The 26,266-nt window shown below is 37.7% G+C and overlaps 3 protein-coding genes across 8 annotated transcripts; all 3 read right to left on the reverse strand.

Annotated features, from left to right (window-relative positions):
- Positions 1–103: 103 nt before the first annotated feature.
- LOC122416139 (serine/threonine-protein kinase dyf-5-like) lies at positions 104–9,651 on the reverse strand. 5 transcript variants are annotated; one of them, XM_043428845.1, is made up of 10 exons: positions 9,505–9,647; positions 7,173–7,453; positions 5,801–5,922; positions 5,507–5,719; positions 5,299–5,411; positions 5,064–5,184; positions 4,671–4,952; positions 3,579–3,860; positions 2,636–2,859; positions 104–817 (listed from the first exon to the last, which is right to left on the reverse strand). In XM_043428845.1, the coding sequence occupies exons 2-10, from the start codon at positions 7,332–7,334 to the stop codon at positions 705–707; spliced, it is 1,632 nt and encodes a 543-aa protein (XP_043284780.1). In that variant the 5' UTR covers positions 7,335–7,453; positions 9,505–9,647; the 3' UTR covers positions 104–704. The 5 variants fall into 5 exon arrangements, with proteins under 5 accessions (XP_043284780.1, XP_043284779.1, XP_043284778.1 ...); XM_043428844.1 differs by having other exon boundaries at positions 3,615–3,860; positions 5,064–5,411; positions 9,505–9,651; XM_043428843.1 differs by having other exon boundaries at positions 5,064–5,411; positions 9,542–9,648.
- A 1,890-nt stretch (positions 9,652–11,541) lies between these two features.
- Positions 11,542–25,197, reverse strand: LOC122416476 (DENN domain-containing protein 1A-like). 2 transcript variants are annotated; one of them, XM_043429469.1, is made up of 16 exons: positions 25,002–25,197; positions 23,257–23,797; positions 21,800–21,955; positions 21,574–21,711; positions 21,275–21,410; positions 20,852–20,905; positions 20,489–20,746; positions 20,027–20,128; positions 19,710–19,937; positions 19,246–19,422; positions 19,133–19,165; positions 18,762–18,816; positions 18,292–18,475; positions 18,065–18,197; positions 15,747–16,457; positions 11,542–13,781 (listed from the first exon to the last, which is right to left on the reverse strand). In XM_043429469.1, exons 2-16 carry the CDS (start codon positions 23,274–23,276, stop codon positions 13,332–13,334), a joined length of 2,835 nt encoding a protein of 944 aa, XP_043285404.1. In that variant the 5' UTR covers positions 23,277–23,797; positions 25,002–25,197; the 3' UTR covers positions 11,542–13,331. The 2 variants fall into 2 exon arrangements, with proteins under 2 accessions (XP_043285404.1, XP_043285405.1); XM_043429470.1 differs by lacking the exon at positions 15,747–16,457 and having other exon boundaries at positions 25,002–25,190.
- Positions 23,257–25,008, reverse strand: LOC122416481 (histone H3). Its single transcript, XM_043429476.1, has one exon. The coding sequence runs from the start codon at positions 24,901–24,903 to the stop codon at positions 24,493–24,495; it is 411 nt and encodes a 136-aa protein (XP_043285411.1). The 5' UTR covers positions 24,904–25,008; the 3' UTR covers positions 23,257–24,492.
- Positions 25,198–26,266: the final 1,069 nt, after the last annotated feature.

Consider the following 26,266-nt stretch of genomic DNA (forward strand, 5'->3'; position numbering starts at 1 on the left):
TTGGCGAATATCGCGATTTCTAAAATTCGAGGAAGATATGCTGCGTTGACTTACGAGCTATTCGTAAAATTGAGAGGTTAAGTTTGGCAATTAATACTATTAATTCAATTGTACATAGTAATATGAACATATGTATTTAGATTTATGCATATATATTCATCATAATAGAGACAACGAGGAAAAGCCTTAAACGCTGAGGCTCAAGCGTATTTTTTTGGCAGGAAAATAATGAGCCGATCACAGCCTTGCGACAACAAAGCTCGTGACTGCAGGGACATTGTTTTCGGATCGTAATTTCGAAATTTTGTTTTTTCATTAGTTTTTTTGCTCTCGATCGCTACTCCTCACGTATATAATGTTACCAGCTTATTTAATTATATACAAATAATAGACCAGCTATATGTATGATACACGTAAGTATAAGTACAAATATACATGAATATGACACTAGTTGCCAGTTGTTGAGTAATGCACAGGACTTCCATAAGATTCTTTATCTTTCGCGTTCCTCGGATGATCGTGGTCGCAGCCTCCTGACACTTCGGCTTTGGATAAAGTCTTGATACAGCGACTGATCGTCATCCGACGATCTTGGACCATGATCAGGAACCCCAAGGTATATTTTTTCATAGTCCTCAATGTTAAAAACACTTTGGCCTCTCGTTAATGTAACTTCACAAAATTGGCTCATTGCGATGGGCCAGTCACTTGAGGTACTTGGCTGCCCAATCTGTCCTTCCGTGGACTCCACCGCTCGGCCTCGAGCTCAAAACACTACCGAACAAATTCGTCTGCATCGTCGTCTTGTTCATCGTTTCTGTCACGTGATCAACAAATTCGTGAGGTTATTTGAATAACGTCGTGGCTTTTGACGTCAAATTGGTGACGCGAAGCTACACTCATTTTTGCTAATGTAAGTTGAATCTAAACCGGTGGGAAGATTCTCGACTAACGTGCAGAGAATGGACAATTTTCTTGGGCACTTCGTGCTGTTGACTCGTCAATCAAAGAGGTAGCAATTCTTACGGTACCGTTGAAATTAACGGGAATATTCGATAGGAAAAATTGTTTCTGAGCAAAAGAATTGAGACACTTTTTCGCTGGATTGGCATTGAACTACAGGAAAGAGTACAAAATTTTGTTGAAATTCTGACTACACTGCGAGAGAATTTTTTCGATTAAGGCAGTTCTGTATGTACACGTACGAGCTAAGAGTTAGGGCTGCGGCGAACAACGAAATCGAATGCTTGCACGCTCCTGCCGGCTACACGGTTTTTTCAAAGCTTGTACATAGCGATAGCGTTTCCAATTGTTTTCGAAAATTTTCAAAATTTGTTTCTTTAATAATTCATTAACGATAGTGTTTCAGAGAATATTATAAGTTGACGTATTTTTTATTTTTCTTTGTTACTAGTAAGACAATCGTCTCGAATTTTTTCGCAGACCTTCGCTATATACTTCATTGTTTTCGTGTACTTTTTCACAAGCTTCGTAACAAGCGTTCATTCGTTACATGGAAAGATAAACTATTTTTGCACATAGTCTCTATACCGCTGTGCATTTTTTTTCATATTTAACCCTTTCAGTCATGGTGGGACCGCTACGGTCCCACCTCGTAAAAAATCACTTCAGAGCTCTAATATTGAACCAAAGCCTCTGAAAATACGTATATAGGGGTTTTTTGAGTCGCTGATCACGAATATGAGGTCAGATTTTGAAAATTCAAAATGGCGGATCCGCTACAATCGATCTAATTGGGCAGTTTGACAACAAAAATTTTAATCGCATAAAATCCTACTTTATCACGAATATTCCTTCAAATGTACATTATAAATAACTATTTCAGTTAATTTGAGATGAAATTTGAGATAATTAAAATCCATGGTTCCTTATCAGTGATATGCACTTCATATATATATATATGAAGTGCATATCAATGATATTATACGTCCGCCATATTGGATCCGCCATTTTGAATTTTGAAAATCTAATACCAGATTCGTAATCAGCGACTCCGAAAACCACCGAGTACCAATTTTCATCGAAATCGGTGCAGATAAAAAATGTATGACTGAAAGGGTTAAGCACGTTTATCTCAATAACCAATAAGACGAAACCTTTAACATTTTAAATGCGTCGCAGTCGACGTCGACTACCCGTTTAAATTCTGCGTAAATTTCAAGACTTTTCTAAGAAAATCGTTTCGCGCATGAACTACCTTAATCGCGAATATCTCAAAAGCTGAATGGTGAATCGATTTGAAATTTTAACAGTCGGTCCAGGAAGGCCATTCTTTCAGCATATTTCAATTTCAGCCGGTCCTTAAGATTTTAACAAAATTACAGAACTACCTTAATGAAAATCCTTTAAAATTTGAAATGTGTGTCAGTCGACTATCCGTTCAAATTCTGCATAAATTTCAAGACTTTTCTAAGAAAATCGTTTCGCGCATGAACTACCTTAATCGCGAATATCTCGAAAACTAAATAGTGAATCGATTTGAAATTTTGACAGTCGGTCCACGAAGGCTATTCTTTCAGCATATTTCAAATTCAGCCGGTTCTTCAGATTTTAACAAAATGACAGAACTACCTTAATGAAAAACAGTCTGTGGACGAAGAATGCAATAACTTACTGGCGTTTTGAGTACCGTAGACACTCGGATAAGGCAATCGTCCGTTTTGCTCAGCGATGTACCTATTTCTTGCAAGATAATGCTGACGAGTTTGACTCTCGATGTTGTCTCGCGCTCCCCAATAAGTTTCGGGCATGAAATCGTCCGTGAATTTTTCACCGGGTACTTGAGCAGCGATACCATTAACTAGTACTCTCGATCTGCCCGCATCCCCTTCGCCGTTCCTAAAATAATAATAATAATAAAACCATAAAGAAAAACATGAGAAATTTCGAGGTCGGACAATGAATTTTTATTCCTTTTCGTTACAGAATCCAGAATACACTTTTAATTAATGTTCCCCAAAGTTGAAGCGTGCTCCGGTTCTTGGTACGAAACTTCGTCAGCATCGAGGAAAGCGCCGGAAACGATTTCCGAAATGTACGCAACGAGGGTGAAGACGGTAAGTGAAATAGTTCGGAGGGCAGATAAGAAAAAATCGGCGATTCTTTTTTCGAACCAAATAGTTTGAACGAAAAGTATAAAAAGCGTGAAAATTATATTAATAAGGTATCTGGAGAGCGCGGCACAAATGACTAATCCGCTTTGGCCTAAAGACGCGAACGTTTCGGCGCAGCTGCGACTCGCATCGAGCGCATCCTCCGTAAGTCGAATAATGAATTTCCAAAACGAAGCAAAAATTTCAACGCGATGCAGCGCTGGCTCGCGAGCCGACAGGGCCACGGCCGCGAGCGGATCGTCACTTTCATATTTGCCCTCGCGACGCTCGGGGCCCAGAGCCCCAAGTAAATCGGCAATTGTCCGGGTAGCGAAATTCGTCACGACGACAAGTGAATCGCGAAGCTTAGTCTGACCAGAGTCGGTGCAGCCAAGCAGACAAGCAAGTGACAGGGTGATCCAAGCTACGAGGATCCGAGCAGCAAAATTGCGATATTTTCGATACCTGGATGAGAGATTTGTGCTTTGGCCTGCGACGTACCGGGCCACACTAAGGTAGTGCTGCTTAGCAGAAACTTTCCGAATGTTTTTCAAATTCGTTTGCGACTGATTCCAGCTTCTTGACGATTGTCTCTCGTTCCACGCTGGCGTTGCCCAATTGGTGCTCAGGTCTTTGGGCATGTCGATCAGAGCGCCGTTCTTCTCGTTCCAGTCGACACGATTTTCCTTGTAGAGCCGGCTCGACAGGAGTCTCGTTGGTTGCTGGTTTTCGGTAATCAACTTGCTTCTGTGCACGAAATTTCAAAGGTCATCGTCAAATCAGGACACTGCCGAGCAGCTCATCGATTTTAAACCGATTGCAACTTATAAAGTGAAGTGTAAAAAAATCAGTCCGATTTTCAGACAGTTTCGGAGCGTCGTTGCTGAGAAAAATCAATAACAATTTGAGCCAAATAGCATGTAACCTTATGGAAGTCAAGATACGTTCAGAGATATCTCCGTTAAAAATTATGCTAAAAATATGAATTTCTTGGGCAACACGAACACGGCTTGCCGAATAATGTCAATTTTTTCAGATTTATTAGAAGATTTCCTAAGATTATACTAATAATAATCTGTTTCCCGTGCAGTTTTTTAAGACTAGGACCCTCCGTGTTTTCCACAGAGCTTTTCACCAGTTTTTCGTCCTTTTTTCCCAACTCTTCTCTAAAGTGTATGCAACATTGCCAAACTGTAAACCGACCTAACTTTTGAAAGGTACTTTTGACTGCTGTACGGTCTCAACTTCCTTAAGGCGAGAGTTGTCCTTCCGCCACTCCGCGCCACTTGAGAGTATGGATCAGTCGACTAACCTCACTTGGAATTTTCGAAATTGAAATTCTCTGACAGAGTTTGACCGATTAAAAAAAGGCTCCGTCAGCCTACGCAGAACGATGGGAAAAATCGACTGACAGAGCCTTTTTTTAATCGGTCAAACTGTGTCAAAGAATTTCGATTTCGAAATTCGCAGCTATCTCTCTCGCACTCACGGTTGCGATATACCGACTGATCCATCCTCTTAAGACGAGTGGGTTGTCTACGAACAATCGAAACAAACCCTAAAATATTGGCGAAATCTTCTTCGTCCCATTTCAAGGAACTGTCCCTTTTGCGATTATTGTGATTGAGCAAGGGCAAAACCGGCTGCTGTTGAGGTTGAACAATCACTTTGTCCGTTGACCTTGAGTTGTTGTCTTCACTGAAATCTTGTCGCGCGTAATCGTGGAGAGGTCCCATCGGTGGGATATTGACCTTGTTCATAATGAGTTCACGGTGAGCGTTTACACCCACTCGTTTACTGCTGACGCCCCGTGGCCCGCCGACTTGAAAATAAGGATATCTGTACGTCCAACAATACGAATAGCTTAAATCAATAATTCTCTCGGTCGTCCCCTTGGAATGCCGAAAAAAGTTTAAAAAAGTGGGAGGCCAGACGTGAGAAAAGTGCAACCTCAAAGACTGTTGGGCGCTGGGCCGTTTTATCGGATTCCACTGGAGCATATCGTCGATCAGTTCGATCGCTTCGTGGCTCGCGTTTGGGATGAGATCCTTCAAGGGTATTCGACTCAAGACTGGAAATTTGAAGTTCATCGCAGCTGCGAGTTGGTAACCCTCTGGCCAATCGTCCTTCTCAGGAGTCCCGATGACTGAACAGATTTTGAATATTTCATCGATTTCGCTCTTACCCGGAAAGAGGGGTCGGAAGGTGTACAGCTCTGCCATGATGCAGCCAACGGCCCAGATGTCAATGGGACTGTTGTACGTCGTCGAGTGTAGCAAGACCTCCGGTGCCCGGTACCTGCGCGACGGCGTTTCATCAGACGGATTTTACACGTCGACGAGACAATTACTAAATTCACGAACCACGACCACGCCCAACCGAGTGGAACTCACCATCTCGTTGAAACGTAATCCGTGTACGGCGGTCGCGAACGGATCTCACGGGCCAGACCAAAGTCGGCTATTTTAACGAGCTCCGGACCCATGCACAACAAATTTTCGGGCTTCATGTCCCGATGAAAGAAACCATGCTTGTGCATAAACGCCAAGCCTTGAAGTACCTGGTAGACCATGTTTCTGATTACGGGCTCTGGGAAGAGCTTCGACCTGGAAATTTGAATGATGAGAGACTCGGGGATGAGCTCGTGAAGAATATAAATCGAGGCACAAACAGGCTTGTTTACTGACCGATCTTTCATCAGTTGATAAAGATTCTCCTTCATGTATTCGAAGACGAAGTACAGCACGTCGTTCTCCCGGATCACTTCCTTCAGTTTAACTACATTCGCGTGGCTCAGCTTTTTCAAAGACTGAGAATTTTTGAAAATCTTTGTACAGTACTTGGCAGAATTTCAGGACAACAAGTATTTTGGCCTTTTTCACAAATGGGCGCACTACCTAAACGCTCGGCTTTTTCAAAGGCGGAGTCACTGGATTTCGACCTTTACCAGGGGGACTCGTGGACATTTCGCTATGCACTGGTGGGTCGAGACGACGGATGCTCAACCTCCTATGGGGAGGAGCTGTCGGCTAATCCGCCTACTACAAAGCCAATGAGCCACGGTGACATTGAACCCGGTAAAGGTCACCGGGTAGAGTTCGATATGACGAATAACCAAATTGTAGAACGGTCGATATTTCGAAATTTTTTAAGTTGTCGCATATCAGATTGGATAAAATTGGAAAAATAAGTATTTCGAAATTCTTATTTCCGATCGACTATTTAGCAGATTCCGCGTTTAACCTTTGCAGGACGGATCTGGTCGAAATATCGACCACTAGTTTGCTCGGACACTCCGCTTGAAAAATTCATCAATATTGTGCACATATTTAGTGTAAAAAAGAGTTCGATTTTAACGTGAAAATCCCCGTTCTTAAAAGGTTAACGGAATAATCCTTCTTTGAATTCGTATTTACTCGAAAATATATATTTCGATAATTTTCACTTTGAATCTTTGAATGCAATTTCAACAGACCATACGAATGTCAAAAGTTCATATTTTCGAATTCAAAAAGAGAGTATATTGTTTTATAGACAGACCAGAATATGGAGTAGCAAAAAATCGAAAGTGAATATTGGAGCCTATAAAACTTAAATATGCAGAATAGCGATGGCTCGAAAAGGCGAAAGTCAAAACGGCGTGTATTTTAAGCTCCGCTGCATTTCTTTATTTTGCCGGTTCGACTTTTTGGTGTTTCAGTATTTCAGCCTTTTTTTTCGAAATTGTGAATATTCGCAATTTCGATCGCAGTATTGCTGATCGTAGTAATTTATGAATCGAAAGAGCGATAGTCGAATTTTCAAAAAACCGATATTTTAGTCGTCGTTCCATGGGCGATTGTTACATTCTATTTTCGATGTAAACGTGCTTCAAACCTGAAGTTTCTACTTTACTTATTTTCGACATTCAAAGCTCTAGTCGAATTGATCCGTCTCCATATCATCATGCAAATTTTATAAACTCGAAATTTTAGCTGGTCGAAATTTTTGACATCCTAACATTTTATCCCCACCCCCATTTCGATTAAATTAGTTAAATTTCATTGATTCTTTTCTTACTTTGACCTCACGAAGGTTCATCGCTTCTTCCCACGAGTAATATTTCCTCTTCATTCGTTTTATTGCTACTTTTTCACCGGTGTCAATTCTCTCACCGAGCACAACGGACCCGAAAGTCCCATCGCCCAGCTGGTTCAAAGTTATGTACCGGTTCATCGTCATTCGCCCTGTTTTCGCACCTCAATTCAATCCAATTTTATTATTCAGTGATCTCAATTCACAGGCTCCTCCACTCGATGATATTTCAGTTCGTGTCCAACTCGCTTATGCTTCATTACACTCTGCGAACGAAAGCAATTTATGATCGACCAAACACATGATTTGATATGTGATCCAAACATCTGATATGATATTTTTTATGTTTTTCGACATTTTCAGCACATTGACATTGAAAACTGAAAAAAAAGAAAATTTCATCGTCACATAGCTTCCTCTATGAGGAAGCAAGAGAAAGATAATTTAAGCAAATTTGTAGAAGAGGAATTTCGTCGAGCACTGCCACGAATCAAACCGCATGGTCATTATTTTCATTTGAATATTTAAATAATTTCGACCATTTACAGTTTAAATTGAAAACGCATGAACTCGCAATATCCTCTGAACTTCTGTAATTATTTTTTTTAAAGAAAGAAATTTTCAAAACATTTGGAAACGCGACGGCTCCTGCGACATGATGGGGTTAATTCACCCCACTTAGCATCAAGGGTTAGAAAATAATCATTTTCCATACTCCTCAACACTTGTGCATGAATATCGATAAATTGGCTCCTGAAAGTGAATGATGTCAATACTATCGGCGTGGGCGAGGTCACATTGCTCGAAGTACATTGTATCTACAATAACGTGCACATGAAATATTCACAGTCGCTGAAAAAAAGCGCTCGCTACCCCGAAATGAAAGGAAGTCGAACAGAACAAAATACGTGAAAATTTCCTCTTTTAATTTACGTGCCCAATGACAGAACACGAAAAATCAACAAAAACCTCGGTGCGTGTCCATGAAACAAAGTTTTCAGACGTACCCTGTCTGTAACATTGCCAGTGTTATCGAGTGTTGGACGTACGACTCATGTCGGATTTTATTAATGATTCATACAGGAATATAGAACGAGGTGCTCCACTGTACATTGACTGGACGAGCAGCTCACGACGTTAATTACATTTCAGGGGACGTATCGTTCTACTTTGTCATTACTCATTTTCCGAACCCATCATTACCATAGAGTGGGTCAGTCTCGTACCAGAACGTTCGTGACCCAAAAAATGTTGGTTCGAGTGAAACTCGTTTAATGAATGTAATCTGGTTTTTTTGAAGATTAACGAGAAACCGATTTTTCATGAAAATATTTTCCTTCAATGGTCGTGGTTCCAATCATTGAAAATAATAAATAATGACAAATATTGAGGACAGGGAAGTACACAAAATTTGCTTTCTGAAATGAAAACTTTGAGCTGCGATTATTTTTTTTATCAGGATTTTGTATCTTTTGAAAGTAAATTGTCAAGCTTCTTAATCAATCGGTTTGCAATTTGGATCAATGCTGTTCCAGCCGGAGGGAAAAACTTGTCGGATATTCGGCCAGGAGCGCGTACGGAGTAGAATTAAACTTCGTGGAATTTACTTTAAAATCGTGTTGCGGAAAGAAGAAACGCAGAATTATTGAGTGCGCGATTTTATGTCGGCAAGATTCTGTCAGTTCGATTTATTTGAAAAACGAGTTCAGCTGAGAACGAAATGCAGTAAAGCGAAAAAGGACGATGCCTCATCGATTGCAATTGTCAACACGAAAAAAAATAACGCGATTAAGAATCGGGAGCTAGAACTCGGAAAAAAATGAGTGAAAATCGGGATATTTGCTTCGTTTGTATCGCCATGGACTCGGATTGCGCGGTACAAAAAAGCGGTTTTGTCCCGTGCCTAGAAGCCCTATTTTCTTACATTCCCTTGCGGATTTAACGAGCCAATCTCGAGACGTACTAACACGCGAGGATATGGATTTTCTTCACGTTGCGGAATGTCGAAATGTCTTGTTCCACTTAAGCTACCGGTGCCCGAGTTAAATGACACTTGCCAAAAGGTTCCCGAGCCATTTCCATGGCTGTCATCGCATCACGAGAGCCCAGGCTCGCGATGACACCGACGTCTTCGTTAAAGACCCGCGGAAAACTCGGAATAACCGAAAAAATAAAAGTGTCAACGAATACGGAAATCACGTTTCAAACGCCGACCGGATTCGACTACGTTGAACTGTCAAATTTTCGTCTCGAAACACGTCAAATATACTCGGAATGCTCACTAGGATAAATAAGATGAATAATTTCATTTACTCACCCAATAAAATAAAATTTACTCGAAAGATTTGGAGTACCTCTTTTTGTTGTCTTTCCGGACGGCCGTCGATGACGGAACTGTCGCGCACTCGGCCATATTTACAAGTAACCATGACGACGAGTCCATAAACTCGCTTCTGGAAACCATATGGTCTCCGAGGTCCGTTCCCTGCACAGGGCAATCAATGTTTCGGGGGAGTCGTGACCTTGAAAATTGTTTACATGGAACATGGGTTCTTGTTACGGTTTTCGAGAAACCGGACAATAATTACACATCTGTGGACGGAGACCGCGGAGTCAGTTGGACAGACGACTGGAGAACAAACGAGACCGATGAAAATCGGGATACTCGCGTTTGGGTAGTTCAAAATTCAATTTATAGGAATCAATCGTCGTAGACTGCGAGGAAACTCGTCGAATTTTCACGTGGGAGAAATATTTAGGGAAACACAATAAAATATGATAATTAAGTAAAATATGATCGATTTAAGTGTCCATGGGGTGGGTGTCTGTTACGATTCAACAGGTAAAGCAGCTTCTGGGTTAAGTACCGACCGAGTCGATTGTCCGGGGAACACCAGAGGACGGATATAAATAGCGAGAAGTTGCTGGACTTCCCCCAGGGTGCCAGCTCGTCCCCGAGCAATTGGACGACGAATTTTTCGGGTATGCAAAAGTCAGGGAAAATCGTTGCACGCCTGGCGTTTTCGATGCTTGCAACGATCGATATTCGATGAATATGTTAGTCGAGATTGGCGCAAATTTCATTTGGAAGAAGAAAATTTTCGAAAATTGTCAAAAAACTGATTTTCAGAAGGTTATTCAATATTGTTCATTGTGTTATTTCAATAAATTTTCATCTTAGAAAAATGTTTTGTACAAGAGTTGTATCTTATAGAGAAACACAATTTTTGTTCTATTTTTGTGTAAAAAAAGTGATGCTCTACTTTTAGAGACGACGAAAAAACCCATTTTTTTTAAGGAAGTTCAAGCGTATCTTATGGAAAAATTATTTTCCAACTTTGCACAATAAAAATTTTTAAACAGAAAGCTTAAGACAGTATTAAACTTCTGGCGGAATATGGCCGATGATTCACCGTCTCAAAATTGAGATATTTGTTGTTGAAGTTCCCAATTTTTTTAAAGCTTCCATAAGAGCCCATGTTTAACCTGTCATTTCTCAATAATGAATATCTCGATTACCAGGCGGTGAAACCTCTCCAAATTTTTCACACATATTTAAGATGGTTCCTCCACGAGACAGTTAAATTAGGAAATTATTTAAACTTGGCATTGTTTAACATATGAACAAAACCTCTATAAAATTTTAACAAGTTTCACCATCTCGAACCCGAGATATATGTAATTGAAGTTGGCTCAATTAACACGTAACATATGGATCATGCATAGGCCACAGATATTGTGAAAAAAAAATCAAGGTGATAGACCATCTAGTTTGACAGATATAGTCTCGAGAAGTACGAAGGTTTAGGCTGCATAATACGCGATATATTTTGCAAGCGAACAAGCGAATATCTTCTGTATAGGCAACCTTTCCTGTGTGTTGAAGCTTAGCCTGGATATAGTTCCGTCAAAAAATTTACTCGCGATGTCAGATCAAAAATACTTTTAGAATAAATTTTACGAAAGCAAATGATAATTGTCTTTACAAAGTTAATGATTACGATCCGAACGAATTATCAACCTTTTTAATATGCAGACGGTACATAACTTTTGGTTGGGGCTGTCGCAGGGGGTCGACCTTAAGCGCTGTTCAACAAGATTCACACAAATTTTCAATTCGTTAACTTGGAATAATAAAATCTAATATATTTTTCGTATGATATCCTATATGTATCGCTTGAACTTCCTTAAAACACAACTTTACCTTCGAATGAGTGAAATTTTTTAATAGGAAATGTCTTTTCATCTCAGTTCGATCATAACGATCATGAAATCTCGCATGGCGCACGATCAGAACTTTAATGAGGATCGATGATGCATGGAGTGCAGTGGTACGTAGAATTAAGGAGCAATATTTGGGAAACAAGGTTATAAAATTTAATTACAAATCATTTTGTGCTATTTGAACAGTTTCTATAAAAAGATATTGTCTTTAAATATGCGATACAACGTACAACAATTGACTCGTTTTTTTCTCAACAAAAAAGTTAACATTTTTCTCGAATGGAAGTATAACTTGGAATTACCCATCTAATTGAGTACATCTATTATCACTTTCCTCAAAAATTCCAATGATTCTCTCTAGTCGTTACTCGAGTGCTCGATTGCTCTGCATTTTTTCATCGTGATTAATTATACAACATAAATTGCGCATACTCAATGTAAAATGCGGATATAAATATGCTTGTTCCGTACGAGGTTAATACTAAATATGTTTGTTTATCCATACGTGTATATTTATGTATGTGTGTATCTGTGTTAGGCATCTCACGCTGTATCACAAAGCCAAAATTCTGACGATTTTCAATTTTCTTTGAAACTTTTCATTTTCTGAGAATCGGAAACGTTATAACGTCGATGGTTCACCAACCCTTTGGTTATCCCGTCGAGTTTCGAGGTTCATCGAAATAGACTAAAAAACTGTAAAACAATAATATCGATTGAAACAAACGAGCAGCATAATATAAAAGTCTGTTCGAAAGAGATGAAACATTTAAATTGCAAAAAATTGGAAGATGTGCGCCAACGATCGTATAATTGATCAGCGTAATTCAAACAATTGTTCGAAAACCTACAGGAATAGCAATTACCAAAAAAACAATTGTTGGTTCAGTCCCATGAGAAGCTTTTAGTCTGCTAATTAGTAATTTATTAATCTTTCCAGGATTCAAATGTTTCGGAAGTGTCATCTTTTTGACAAGAAATTTTGAGAGAAATGAAATATGAAGTATCAAGGTCACGGTTTCGTGAAACGACGTGAAATATCTTACGTATAAACACACACTTGTAGATCTATAAAATGTACAAATTAATCGTAGAACCGATGGCGACTTTCTTTGCACGAGTTCTCTACGGTCTGAAATATTAATCGATTTGTTTTCCCATTAATCTATATTTACAAAATAAATCGCAGCAACTTTCCATCGGCCGAGTCACCCCCGAAGCGCTCTTCTTCATCTCCCGTTTGAGTATCGAAATAATACTATAACTATTGTTCTTGCGAATGAACATGTGACCGCTCCTACCCGAGTTTAACTTTCTCATAAAGAAATTTCGGAACCTAAAACCAATTAGATCGAAGCAATTCACCCATAATTATGAGATTCCTTCGATTTAACGCATTCACCTGCTGAATTGTCACGTGACTCGTGGGAAAATAATCTGATTCAACTGAAGATTTCCAGTGGTAGAAAATTTTGTGGGAAAAAAACGAAACAAAAATATAAGATAATCTGACGTCAATTTAAAAAAATACATCGTATTACAAGACAACAAAATTTTTCACTACGAAATACAAGTTTCAAAGTAAAAGATACAATAATTTTGAACGCTACTAGTTGTTTCATTGATTGAGCCAATTTTTCAGACTGCTATAAATATAACAAAACCTTTCTCGCTCGATTTCAAAGAAAATGACAAATTGTTCAATATTTTTCGGGCCAATGACTCTGAAGATCTCGAACAGTTTCAAAAGTAGCTAATCACAAAAAATCCACAGATAAAAGACGAAGATAATTTAAGTGAACGTCTCAAACGAACGTTGTAATTTTCTAAGTGAAAAATGTTCCGGTCACGTGACACAAGCCTAACATAAATAATGATATGTGAGCAGTCCTGTAAATATTCAATGAGCGGCATATTTGTTTACTCAAATTTCGTCCAATTCTGTTGGGATTTGATGGTGGTCGGAGCAAACGAATTGCCGAAGGGATCGTCTCGTATTGACTCAATTTTTTGGTTGTTTCGATCACAGGAAGTTTCTTCTTTAGAGGTCGATGACGTCGAGGTTGAGGCGCCATTAGCAAGGCTGAATTTATTAAAATCAAGGCCATATTCTTGCAGCAAATCAAAATCTTTCAAGCTGTCATTGGTCCCTCGACCAAATAGCTGGTGATCACCGCTGTTGTGTTTTGGTAAAAAGTATGGATACAAAGGATTGCTCAGTCCCTCGGCCATCTGCGGTATGTGCAACGATTGTGTCATTTGTTTAGGGTCTCCGTAAGATGACGAATTCGACCACAGAAGAGGATTGAACTCGTCTTCGCCGTTGATCGAATCTAGCCTTATCAAATCTTGCTGCACAGGGGCTGATGTCTGAAAATATATTCGTTTATAAACAGCTACAATAATGTTATTATAACAACAGCGAGAACAGGCTCATGAAACATTAGTGGAAATTTGTTTTTTCAACAAAAACAAGCTCATTCAAATCTAATGGTATCCACTACGCAAAAAGTTTAGATAAATTTTAAATACTTTTTCATTTCATTGAGACTCCATTGAAATTTATAGAATTTTTCCGACATTCTATTAAAAAACATTACACCTTCAAGCTTGCTGGCAGATACAGAACTTGGATAACGAGACATTGGACAATTAAATGAAATCACAAGCCTTGAACTTTCTACTTTTTATTGTTGGGGTGATCCATCAGTTAAGCGAGTGCGATCAAAATAATCAGAAAAAAATCACGCTTTTCTCGAAGACGTTTGATATACCAGGAGAAAACGAGGAGTTACGCTTTTTTTATGCGATTAAATAAGAACAACGTGTAACTCTTCTTTTTCTCCTAGAAGTAAACGTACTTGGAAGATCTTGCGTTACTTGTGAATCAAAAAAGCAACTGAACTTTTTTGCTCTTTTCATGATCGAAGAAACGATTAAAATGTATTCTACTAATTATTAAAATTATGTGTAACTTATTTGTTGAAATTGATAAATTTTTAATATGATAGCGGTTCAAATACTTTCATTGTAAAATCGTCAAGCAAAATGTGACAACAGCCATTTTCTATTTATATGCGTATGCATATTTATATTTTAAACCAACTGGCTCATGGTGTTTTCAAATCTTCCACCGTTCGTGTCGTTCTAACTCGTTAACCTCAAATAAGTGTTTTCTTTTTCCATTTCCAAGTGATTTTCACCGGTAACAAAGCTTTCTCAAGACATCATTGATATCGAAAAATATTATATTTTCTTATTCTCGTTGGCTCTCTAGAGTTGGGCGATCCTATTTCTTAAATCCAAATCGTCGCACAGGAAGTGTGCCTGCCATAAGAGCCGATGTATAACCCTTAAAAAATTAAGGTTGTTGTGGGGTTTAGCCGCCGGGGGTGAAGTAAGAGGGTAGCATATTTCCAAATTTCAACTCTTAAAGTTGGAATTTTTTATTTTCATTAGATTCGCGTGAACTTCGTTAACCAGTCTCTGACACTTTTGGTTTCGGATTTGGAATCGAATTTCCGACGTTACGAATTCCTAATTACAAAGCGCGACAAAAGGAACCAAATTTTTCGTAGATAATGTGAGAACTTTGAATTTCGTTTAGTGGACTTTCTTGTGGAATGGAAAACCTTCAACGATCTCATTTAAAAATGTACATGCAAGTAGATTCTCGCAGAGTTTCAACTCACCGAATTGTTCATAACGGTTTAAAGGACTTGAAAACTGTAAACCTCAAGTACAACAGGTTTCATCGAAATTAAATAATTATTTGCATTTCAGTCCACCACATTGGATCCACCATTTCGAATTCTCAAGTTTTGAGTGCATATTCGAACTCAGCGAATCCAAAAACTCAATAATATCAAATTGCATTAAAATCAAAGAATTTTATACATTTTGGTCCACTATATGCTCCCACTAATTTGCATTTTCAAATTTGACTTCAAACTCGGATTCAGCGACCCAAAAACCCTGCGATTACCAAGTTTATTTATGAAAATTCAGAGGAATTATTCGATAAACACACATATGCGTCGAACCCACAAGAAAACTGTGTATCTACTTTTACACCGAGGGGTTATACTGATGGATTGCCTTATGCTTGTTTTCTCCAACGTTAATCTGAGTTTAAACTCGGTTCATCCTACCTCGAAACTATATGGAAAAAATTGAACCGAGTTTGAACCGCGTCGGAGAAAACGGCCATAAAAGGATGAGCCGAGTTTAAACTCGGATTAACGTTGGAGAAAACGGGCATTAATCAACTCCAAATGCCAATGGTCGAAAGTAATTAAATAAAAAAAAAAGAAATGAATAATGACGTATGTTTACCTTCTCATGTGTAGCATGACGATCGGTATTTATTTGTGCAAAATGAAGAAAATCACTAGGTCGTTTGGGAGTTTCAGAACGACGATGGGATGTGATGGAATCGGGATGAATTTGAATAACACTGGTATCAAACGGATCCTGCGATTGACCAGTCAAATATTTCGTGCTACCGTTCGTATTTTTCGAATTTGTTAAATCAACGCGAATATTACAAGAATCAAAAGGATTTTTCAGAAGGCTTGAGTTTTCAGACAAAATAGATTTATGCTCAAGACTATTATTTTCTCGCTCTGTTGAATCTTGGGTATAAATGGAATCGAGCATATTTCCAATAAAAGGATTAGTCGGATGCAAAGTCCCAGGAATCCTATTGAAAAACTCATTGTTTGCTTCGGTAAAAGTGGAATGACCAACTGTGGACAAGTAGGACGAAATAACCGTTGACTCGGTCTTAGCTTTGTGATCGAGAAATTGTGATGTCACTGGGATTCTGGAGTTTAAAAAATCACTACCAGTGAGCTGCTTTGGGACGTTTGGAGAATCGCCGATTCCTTGGACACAATTGGGAGGAATGCTTTGTTGAGGAAACAGTAATGCGGGTTTTTGGAAAACCTCATAATCGTTTGAAGTTACGGTACAAGGCAGGGGGCCGTGCCTCAAGCGCCCACTCCATGCAGGTCTCAAGCTGTCTAAACTGCGAACTGGTTTCAACTGAAATATTAACCACACAAAAAAAAGGAAAAAAAACAACAACAAAAGCTTATTTTTGGTCTTGAACCCGTGGGGGAATGGTGATTGTGCAAATCAAGGTAACTTGAGTAATGGATTGCATAACCTCAAAATTTTTGGAAAATGATTCCGCGGATGTGGAATGTCCAACACTAGCGTCAAGAATGAAACTTTCTGATGATTTTACGAACTTTTAAAACACCAAGTGCATGACCATTGAAGACTTCAAAAGTATCGATCACCTCGTCATCACGAGTGCGAGAGAAATAGCTGCACATTTCGAAATAAAAAATTTTCAACATTGTTTAATGTGTTTGACCAACTATAAAAATCTCTGCCAGTCCATTTTTGCCAATGTCCTGAGTGCACTGACAAAGCTTTTGTCCAATCGGTTAAGCAATGTCAGAAAATTTCAATTTCGAAAATTTATGGTAAGGTTTTTCCTTACCTTTACTTCAATTGATCCATACTCTTAATTCACAATTACCCTCCAAGTCCAAAACGCAAACTTGAAAACCATACGATAATGCAATTAGTAACATTCGGCAATTGTTTTTGTAATTGTGGAAAACGGATTGAAAGTGTGTGATATTGTGGCTGAATTAGAAAACAAATAAAACGACTATTTAATGAATGTCGCATGAAAATATTTAAATGAAATAGGAAATTTGATTGGTATCAAAACTGAGCAGTGCCACCATCCGTTCTCCTCAATAATGGAAAATGGTCTGTGGTCGTGCTCAACATTTCGACGAATTGTGCATTTTATGATTCCATGCCAATTTGCTTCATCGTTCAATGTTCGTTCTCTACATCGATAATAAAAAACAGAAAAATGAGCAATGTGATATGGTTAAAAATACCACTACACTGTGAACCTTAACATTTTTCAAATTCAAAATTGTGTTTTCTTTAATAGAGACTACCATCGGTTGCACAAACTCCTATGAGTGTGAGTTATTCTCTGAATAATCATTTTTGCAGAGAACACATATATCAAAGGTCATTCGTTTAGTGATATTCCAGGGATTTGATGATTCGTGGTAATGTAAGATAAGCCAGAACGAAATAACGATCGATTATACATGTCGAAAACCTTGAAAGATAATTTCTAGCTAATGAGAATTTCTAGAGTCCCCATCTCGGGAAAATTAAGCATAATATGCGAATGAATCAAATCAGCTATGGTTTTTCACACCCACATTCGAGCACTTCTATGATATTTTGCAAATCTATTGTCTCGATTTGTATAAACGATCTTGAATGGCCGACTTCTATGGGCACACTTACACACAAGCTCGCTTGTTTTATCAGGAACTACTTGAATGGTAACATTGAAAAGCAGCTGTGAAAAAATGCTACGACAACATGTAAGAGTTGTGAAAGAGTTGTGTAGGAATGTGAAAGCATTTAATGCCTTCACACAAGATGAAATCAACTCGAATTGAGACAAACTATGGAAAAAAGATAAACAGGGAAGTTTCTGAACACTGTTTAAATGTCTTACAGCTAGATTTTCTTGAAAAACATACTCGAATTTGACAGATCATAAGTCTAAAGACTTCTCGATATGCTGTGCTATTACTTACGGTTCGATCGACAGGTGGATTATTAGGATAAATAACATCCTGTAGTTCGTGCATAAGATCAATGTTGAGTCGTTCCGGAGGCGAATCCGTTTCCTCCGGTGAGTTTGGACTCAACGGCGAGTATTGTTTTCTACTGAAAAATCCAAATTTTTCTCATTTTCATTAAAATGTAAATGATTGGAAAAAGTATTTAATTTTAATAACTCGTTCCTCATTTTCATCATTACTTTGTATCAGAAACGTTGATATTTCGAATTCGAAGCTCTTTGCGGTAACTCGTAGTTGCGGTGAAACCACTCGGCGATTTCGAAGGTGAACCAAACATGGCGGGTCTCCGATCGAGAGTCGGTGAACTTGGTGCTGAGCGGGGCTGCTGAAATCTCATACTATTTTCACTTCCTCTCGAGCGACCTGAAATTTTTTTTCAATCTCAACAATCCACTCACGTAACTTTCTAAAGTGGGCATTGTGTAAACTAAATTATGCTTTCGACAGTCCGATGAAGGCAAACATACAAGATGATGCTTTTTATACATTTTTTTATCCCTTGCAAATGAGAATCAACAATTTTATCGCAAGTACTTTCTCTTTTTCCACAAAAAAAAACAAAAAACTCTGCAATCAAAATTGTGGAAAAACTTTGATGAACAGCAAGCGTTCATTAAATGATGAAAAATATTCATCGTTTAATATTTACCTTTTAGTTTTAATCCTTTATACGCAGTCTTCATATCCTTCCCTCTGTCCTTAACCTGAATAATAAATACAAAATTTATACTCCAGTTGATTATTTTTTCACTTTCTATACTTCCAATACGAAGTTGGAATACGTATCTCGCACAGACTTAAAGAATTATTACGCATATGCAATTCTGACAACTTTTTCTGTACAGAGAAAACAATAGAAACATCGGAATAAAATTTCAACATGACAATGGCTTTGAAACAAAATGAAAAGAAACCAAGTGATTTAATTACGTACATTTTTAGAATTTTCTCAACACTCAAATACAAATGGATAAGCTGAGAGTTGACATTTTTTTTCAAAAATTTTGGGAATTAACTCACCGACTTAACAGCATATTTAACAGCCGGATTTGCCTAAAAAAATTACACGTTATTGAATTTAGGGGCATAATTATTCTTGTAAAAGGTGAAGCAATTCTGTTGTCATAGCAAACCTTATCCTTAACGCTCCGAAAAAAAGCAGATCCTTCTTTGCGCATCGCGTAAGTCCATTCGCGATATTGTTGCATGAATTTACTGCCCGATTTATCGGAATAATTGCACGCTTCCATTTCGAATTCGTCGGAAAACCCGAGGCCGGAATTGAGCATGTGCAGACGTTCTTCGATAAACTAAACAATCGAAGATAAAAATCTTAAGCATCCATAGTTGAAAAATAAGAAAAGAAACGAAGAGAATCCCATGGAGAAAAGTGCGAGGAAAAAACTTGAAACAAAACTTTAAGATCCGACAAAATGAGAGTGAAGAGATGGCATCGTAAGACTGGAAAGATATCGCTCGACAAAACATTGAAAATAAGTGAATGTTCCAAAATGAATGCCTGTAGAGATTGTGGAAAACAAGACATACGTAGTTCAAAATATGATATAAGTTTAAAGAAACTCTATTAAGCTTGTACCTGTTGGAATATTTGCAACTCCAACATTTTTCGTAAGAATGGTTGCATCGAGGTCGGTCGGTTTTCGACGAACGCGTTTTCATCGAAAGTTATGCGTTCACCCTGTTGAAGTGTCAATGCTTCCCTGTACCCAGCAGTTAATTGTACGAGGGCTCGTAAGAATGCCCTAGATACTCCATCGCCAAGGAGGGCCGGTCTGTTACGTAACGCTCTTTTTAAATTTGTAACCTACGGAAAAATCGTTCCATAATCAGAGACCCTGAATTGTCAGAAAGAAAAACATATTTTATAGTTTTTATGCCAATGATTTCAAGTACCACATCGGTTGGAAGGGATTCCAAGTCTTGAAAGGGTGTCTCTATGGTATTGTTGTCTGCGTCGAGTACAACGACTTCTCCCAAATCACTTTTTCGTACGCGCTGAAAAAAATTCATTGTTATTAATTGAGGAACAATAAAATTATTAACAATTGAGATAATGTAATAATGTATCATTATTCCAATGTCAACAGATGCGATAGTGCCTCGACGCCAAGTATTATGAGTGGAAGATTGCACAAGACCCACCGCACTCTCAATATACTCGAATATGTTGTGATCATCGACAAGACAAACAGAAATTTTTTAATTATCGCATATCTATTGAAGAAATAATTCATCTGTGTACTGTTAAAAAATGTCATAGTATATTTTCAAAACAATTAAGGCTAGAGCGAGGTGAATATGAGAGTTCAAAAAAATATTTATGACCATTGTTTTCTGTACTTGTTATTAGCTTACCAGAAGAATAGGAGCAGGGACACCGATGAGAAAGGGCATGGGCGCCAATAAATAATCCATAAGTGGTAATGGTAAAACCGGTATATATATGTGTTGCCAAATCATGGGATAAATAAGTGCGTTGCAGGCTTGTACACATGCGCTCAGTCTCGACAAACGTTTGGACGTAAAGATAATACGACGTTCGTACAACATCGACGCGAATACGATCATCATGTTTTGCGAATCCACAGCACTGTAATATTCGGTCAAATTTCTCTGCAACCAACAATAAAGAAAGATATTTTTTTTTCTCATAAATAGGTGAATTTTTTGAAACAAAATATTTTCCACGTTAAGTATTATTTTTAAGGCGGTACTCACGTTCTCTGGTATACTAGGCAGCTGGAACTGTCGCGGACTTTGACATACAAATGTCTGCAACAATATTTATGCTTATATATCTAACAGTTTGATTTCATTGTGTAGAGTATATTCTAAATAGTTAAGTTAAACTCGATGGATTACGGATATTTCAGAAATTACGATTCGAAATTTTGAATATTTTACAAATTTTTCTATTTTGTGGTCTGTTATTTCAATATTGAAAGAATTCATCAATCGTTTATATTATATTTTAAAGGTATCTTCTTTCAGAGTCCTTTAACAACATCTTTCAACTTAATTTTTTGTAATATTAGGAAAACACGAACTGTATGAAATTGTGCTGAAATTAAATTATCATCATCGGATGAAAACTCATAGAAAATCGTATTAAATTCAAGAATAATATTTATTGTTTCTCACAATATTTGGATCCGGTGATGGAATAGTTATGGAGGCTCCGGGTATGGGAACCCCGCAACTGTACACATTGCCAAGAAATTTCCATAGATCACCGGCATTGTTACTCGACGTCAGTGTAGCTATATGATTTAAAAGCCTTGAAAAGAAAGAAAATATTTATCGATCTCATTGAGCAAGCAAGGGTTGTGAAACTCATTTAAAAAAAATATACATCTATTGAAAAAAATGGAGATTATCATGAAACGTAAAAAAATTCAGCTAATTGAGAAGTTGTATAAATGTGACTGAATGATAAATACTTGTAAAAAATCTCGTGCCAAGGTAAAGGACTTAATATAACTAGAGCAGTTTGCGTCTTTGGATCATGCCTGCAGAATCCAAAGGTCCATTTGGAATCAATGCTTGTTAGAACGAATGAGAAATGTTGGACGAGTGTACTGAAAGAATATGAAAAATACTCAATTTGCATATGCTGCAAGGAAACTACCATTTTATCTCACCAACAGATTCGTTGGGAAAACTTACTTTTCAAATTCGCACGGATAAGCAAATTTTGGTACGGACTTGAGAATTTCCTGATCTGCAAAAGTTTCCGGATACTTTTGCAGTATCCACGGTTGTTTCTCAACGGATGGAGCCGCCACTTCGCAGAAACACTCGAATAGTTGCTTGACATTTTCTCTGTAATGATTTTTCATATATTGATAAATTTTGCCTAGAACAAGAGATGGAGTATGTGAAAATGATCCAGCACTAAACATATTTTTAAGATGCAAAAGAAAAACACTGAATTTTTTTCTCAAAGCTGTTGAGATAGAAATAGTAGCTTGTAAAATTGATAGTTGATACAGAATGAACAGCCATTAATTTAGGAAGAAAAAAGATGACTTAAAAGGAACAAATGATTGACTAATGAAGAATTAATGACAAATATGATTAACTCTCAGTTGACAAACTTCTTTTTATCGACTGTTATCTCATAAATGAACAAATTTGCAGAAATTCTCTGCTAACTCTCATGATTTCCAAAACATATTGGGATTATCTTCAGGGCAGTTACGCTTAATGTGCTTCTTTGTAAAAAACAGCTGATGGAAGAGCAATGCATAGAGGAACGACACTAAAGTTTGCAATGTTGGAGTCCAACGAAATGAATGAAGAAAACATTTCTAATTTACCAATTTTTTATTTCACAAAGTATTGGTACAGCAGGTTGAAAAACTACAAATTGCAAATTTGGCAGGGAACAAAATTGGAGAATTGCTGGAATTATTGGAGGGTTTTTTTGGATCATTTCATTGGACTCCAACACTGCAAACTTTGACGTCATCATAGAGGAAGATTAAGGCTTACAAAAAAAATATTGATTTTGAAAAAAAGTAATCGAAATATACTGGGAAAACACATTGAGAATTACAACAATTATAACTTGAAACAAAAATAAATTACATATATACAGGAAATGTTAAAAGGAAAATAAGTCCCATACAAAATAAATTATCTTTGTAGAAGAGAAACCTTATTTGTGAGAAAGCAAGGACTAGTAACTTATAATATTAACAATAATCAACAGATGAAAATATTATGAAATTAGAACAAAACAACTGACACAAAGAATTGGAGAGATGAGAAAAAGCGGCTACAAGTTAATCAACTCTTGCAAACAATTATGAAAATTTATAAAAAGATGTTAGGAAAACGGCATACACTCATAGCAATATAAAAAATATTTTGGAGGAAACTAATGAATCAATGTGAAAATAATGGAATCATTTAATCAATTGATAACTTCATATCATTCCGGATATGTTCAAAGCAAATAGATGAACACTTTGACATTCATTTAGTAAACTTGTTAGCAACAGTAGAGATAAGCGAGGCTTATTCATGTGAGCTTAACCTATTAATAGTGAAAGTCAATCTGTTGTGTAATTTAGAGGTTAAAGCAGGTTTGTTATCGTATTAATTGACTTTCGACGTACCTCAATCTCGATCCCATCATAATATCTTGATTAAGATAAAATATTTCGACAAATACGCCATAATATCACTATTCGTCACATGACGAAAATTTACACCTCAATGACGTGATAACCTTGCGAGGAAATGGCAAATATAGTTTTCAATCATTTTGCGGGACATAACACACATACACGAACTTTTTTATTACACCGAGTTGTGAATTATCTCTAATCACTCGCTGACTAATCACGATCGTTTCTCACTCGAGAGAGAGACGAAAAAAAATAAAGGGGTGTCACTGCGAGGAATCTCTTCATGTCCGCCACGAATCCGTATCCGTCGACCTGCTCAATCAACACACTGCCCATTCTTCTTCCTTTCCCCCATGGCCATCTCCCGTCAGTCCCGTCATCCAGGCATGTCACATACCCCACATACCATTGCCCATTTTTATCGCGGATGTGGACAACGATGGAGAAGGGAAAACAAAATTACATCTGTTACCAGTTACCAGACTCAGAACAAAATATCCGCCGTCCCCGTACTTTCCTTCGCGCGAGTCTATACAGCAAAAAAGATTAGATACTTCAAAAAAAGTTTACCGGCTGTTGGTAATCGTACGTTATATATTTAACACGAGATCACCATGCACGAAATTGATATTTTGACACGCATCAAAAAGCGTTGAAGAAAGAAAACATTCGTACAATTTTTTTCATGCTGGCCCGACAAATAATCCCGGACACGGGCTCAGAAAAATATATCAGAGCTGTTTTCATGACGTTCGGCTGGTAGTATGAAAAAACAAATTAAATCATCTACATCCGACCAGTACGTTATATCGGAAGCGACCTTTTTTCACGTAGCTTGCCTCGACAAAAAATTATAAAGGTATCGAAGAGCATGTATCGGTGTGCAAGAATTTTTTTCATATATTTTTCTGCAATTCTTTTTTTTTCATTTATTTTCAATCGACAGAAAACCCCACAAATGAATTCTGGAAATAGAAAATTGCAGTTTTAATCCACTCAACTTTTTGAGATTACTTTCCGAACTATTGTTCCCACTGTTTCTTTATATCTTTGATCTGCACAAAATTATTCGAAACAATAGTGCTTTGCTTCGTGTGAATCAGGCACGTATAATATGCCTCTTATATACAAAAAGAAAAGTAGACGATGTCAAGATTTGCAATAAGAGCCTAGTTAATTTTTGTTGGCCCTGAAAAGGGCCGTTACATCGACAAGGGTGTTGAATTAAGCACGTTCGCCTCGGATACGACGAGCGAGTTGAATGTCCTTGGGCATGATGGTCACTCTCTTGGCATGGATGGCGCACAAGTTAGTATCTTCGAAAAGACCAACGAGGTAAGCTTCACTGGCTTCTTGAAGAGCCATGACAGCAGAGCTCTGGAAACGGAGATCGGTTTTGAAATCCTGAGCAATTTCACGAACAAGTCGCTGGAAAGGCAACTTGCGAATAAGGAGTTCAGTGCTCTTTTGGTAACGACGAATTTCACGAAGAGCTACAGTTCCAGGCCTGTAGCGATGAGGCTTCTTCACTCCGCCAGTTGCCGGTGCGCTTTTCCGAGCAGCTTTAGTTGCCAACTGTTTACGTGGAGCTTTGCCACCGGTGGATTTACGAGCAGTTTGCTTAGTACGAGCCATGTCAGCAAAAAGGATTTTTCACTCAATGTTGCGATCACAAAGATCGACGATGAAATTTTCGTTCGCAAGTCGACGTAACTCTTTTATAAGAAACTCACCTGGACCGTGTCGCAGCCCATTGGCTCGAACAAGAGAAGAGGGGATAGCTCCAACAAACGCAAACTTGGTTCTGCAGAACACACTCAACTTGTCGGTTTCATATTAAACTTTAAAAAGAAGAGGAACAATAGAAATTGTCCATAGAAGGTACTGACAAAGCTTAACCAGACGATAATCCATTCACATTTATTTATATGCTCGGATAGTCCGTACTGAACTGAAACTGAAAAAATTCATGTTTTCGTATTCAGAACTGACAAATACCGAGCGCTGGGGGGGGGGAGAATTTGTACCAGCGCACCAATCAGACAAACCCGTAGATAAATGGGTAGAGAGGAGGAATCATTAAAGAGTGGGGGAGAATATTGCAAGGCATCGTGACCAGCGCACCAATTGTGTGCGACCTCCACTATCATTGGTTGGGGAGTCATACGTTTTAAATCCACTGCGTTCCTTGAAAATTGCACCGAATCTTTATTGCGTTTTTTCTATTTTTTTTGTAAAAGCACTTAATTTACTTCCAAGTATAAATCAAACCATTGTAACCACACTATCGAACTTGAGCAACAACTACGAGGAATAAATATATGTTTATACATATACTAATTTTTTTACACAAATCTTTAATAGTACTGACAAACATGCTTAAACTGTACGAACTGTACTCTGAATAGCAGTCTCTGGTTCACTATCAACGATCCGAATTTTTTTCCGTTCACTTTAAGACCTTACATATCGCCTTAGGACTTTCAAAAAATCAATTTGTTTATATATCCTTTACACTTGAAATTTTTTTTTTCAATTAAAAATATTAAAAAGATTTTTCTTTCAATTCAAAATGCATAGTCAGTCAATACTTAACCTAGATCTCGTCATCAATTTCATTGCCTGAATTTGAATATCGTTGAATTTCACTATTTAAAGAGAACCCAATCAGCCACCTACCATACCTTACCTTAAATTTCCGGAGTAAACATTTTTCAACACAAAAAAAAGACCTATTACAAAAAAAGTTGTGCCAGCCATGTAGAAAAAATACTTAGTTTACATGATCCGTGCATCGATGATCCACATAAATATAGATGCTGCTACACGTGCAGAATTTGTCATTTCCCTATAAACTTGTAGGATGACATCCATGAAATTGACAACTCAATTTTTACTATTCCACTTAATTTAACCAAAAAGAATCACGTGGATATATGTTTTTCAAAATCGATCGTCTCAATCCTTAAAAAATATTGGTCAGAATAATTGAAATTAC

This window comes from Venturia canescens, chromosome 9 (genome assembly GCF_019457755.1).
Source record: "Venturia canescens isolate UGA chromosome 9, ASM1945775v1, whole genome shotgun sequence".
Lineage (NCBI taxonomy): Eukaryota > Metazoa > Arthropoda > Insecta > Hymenoptera > Ichneumonidae > Venturia > Venturia canescens.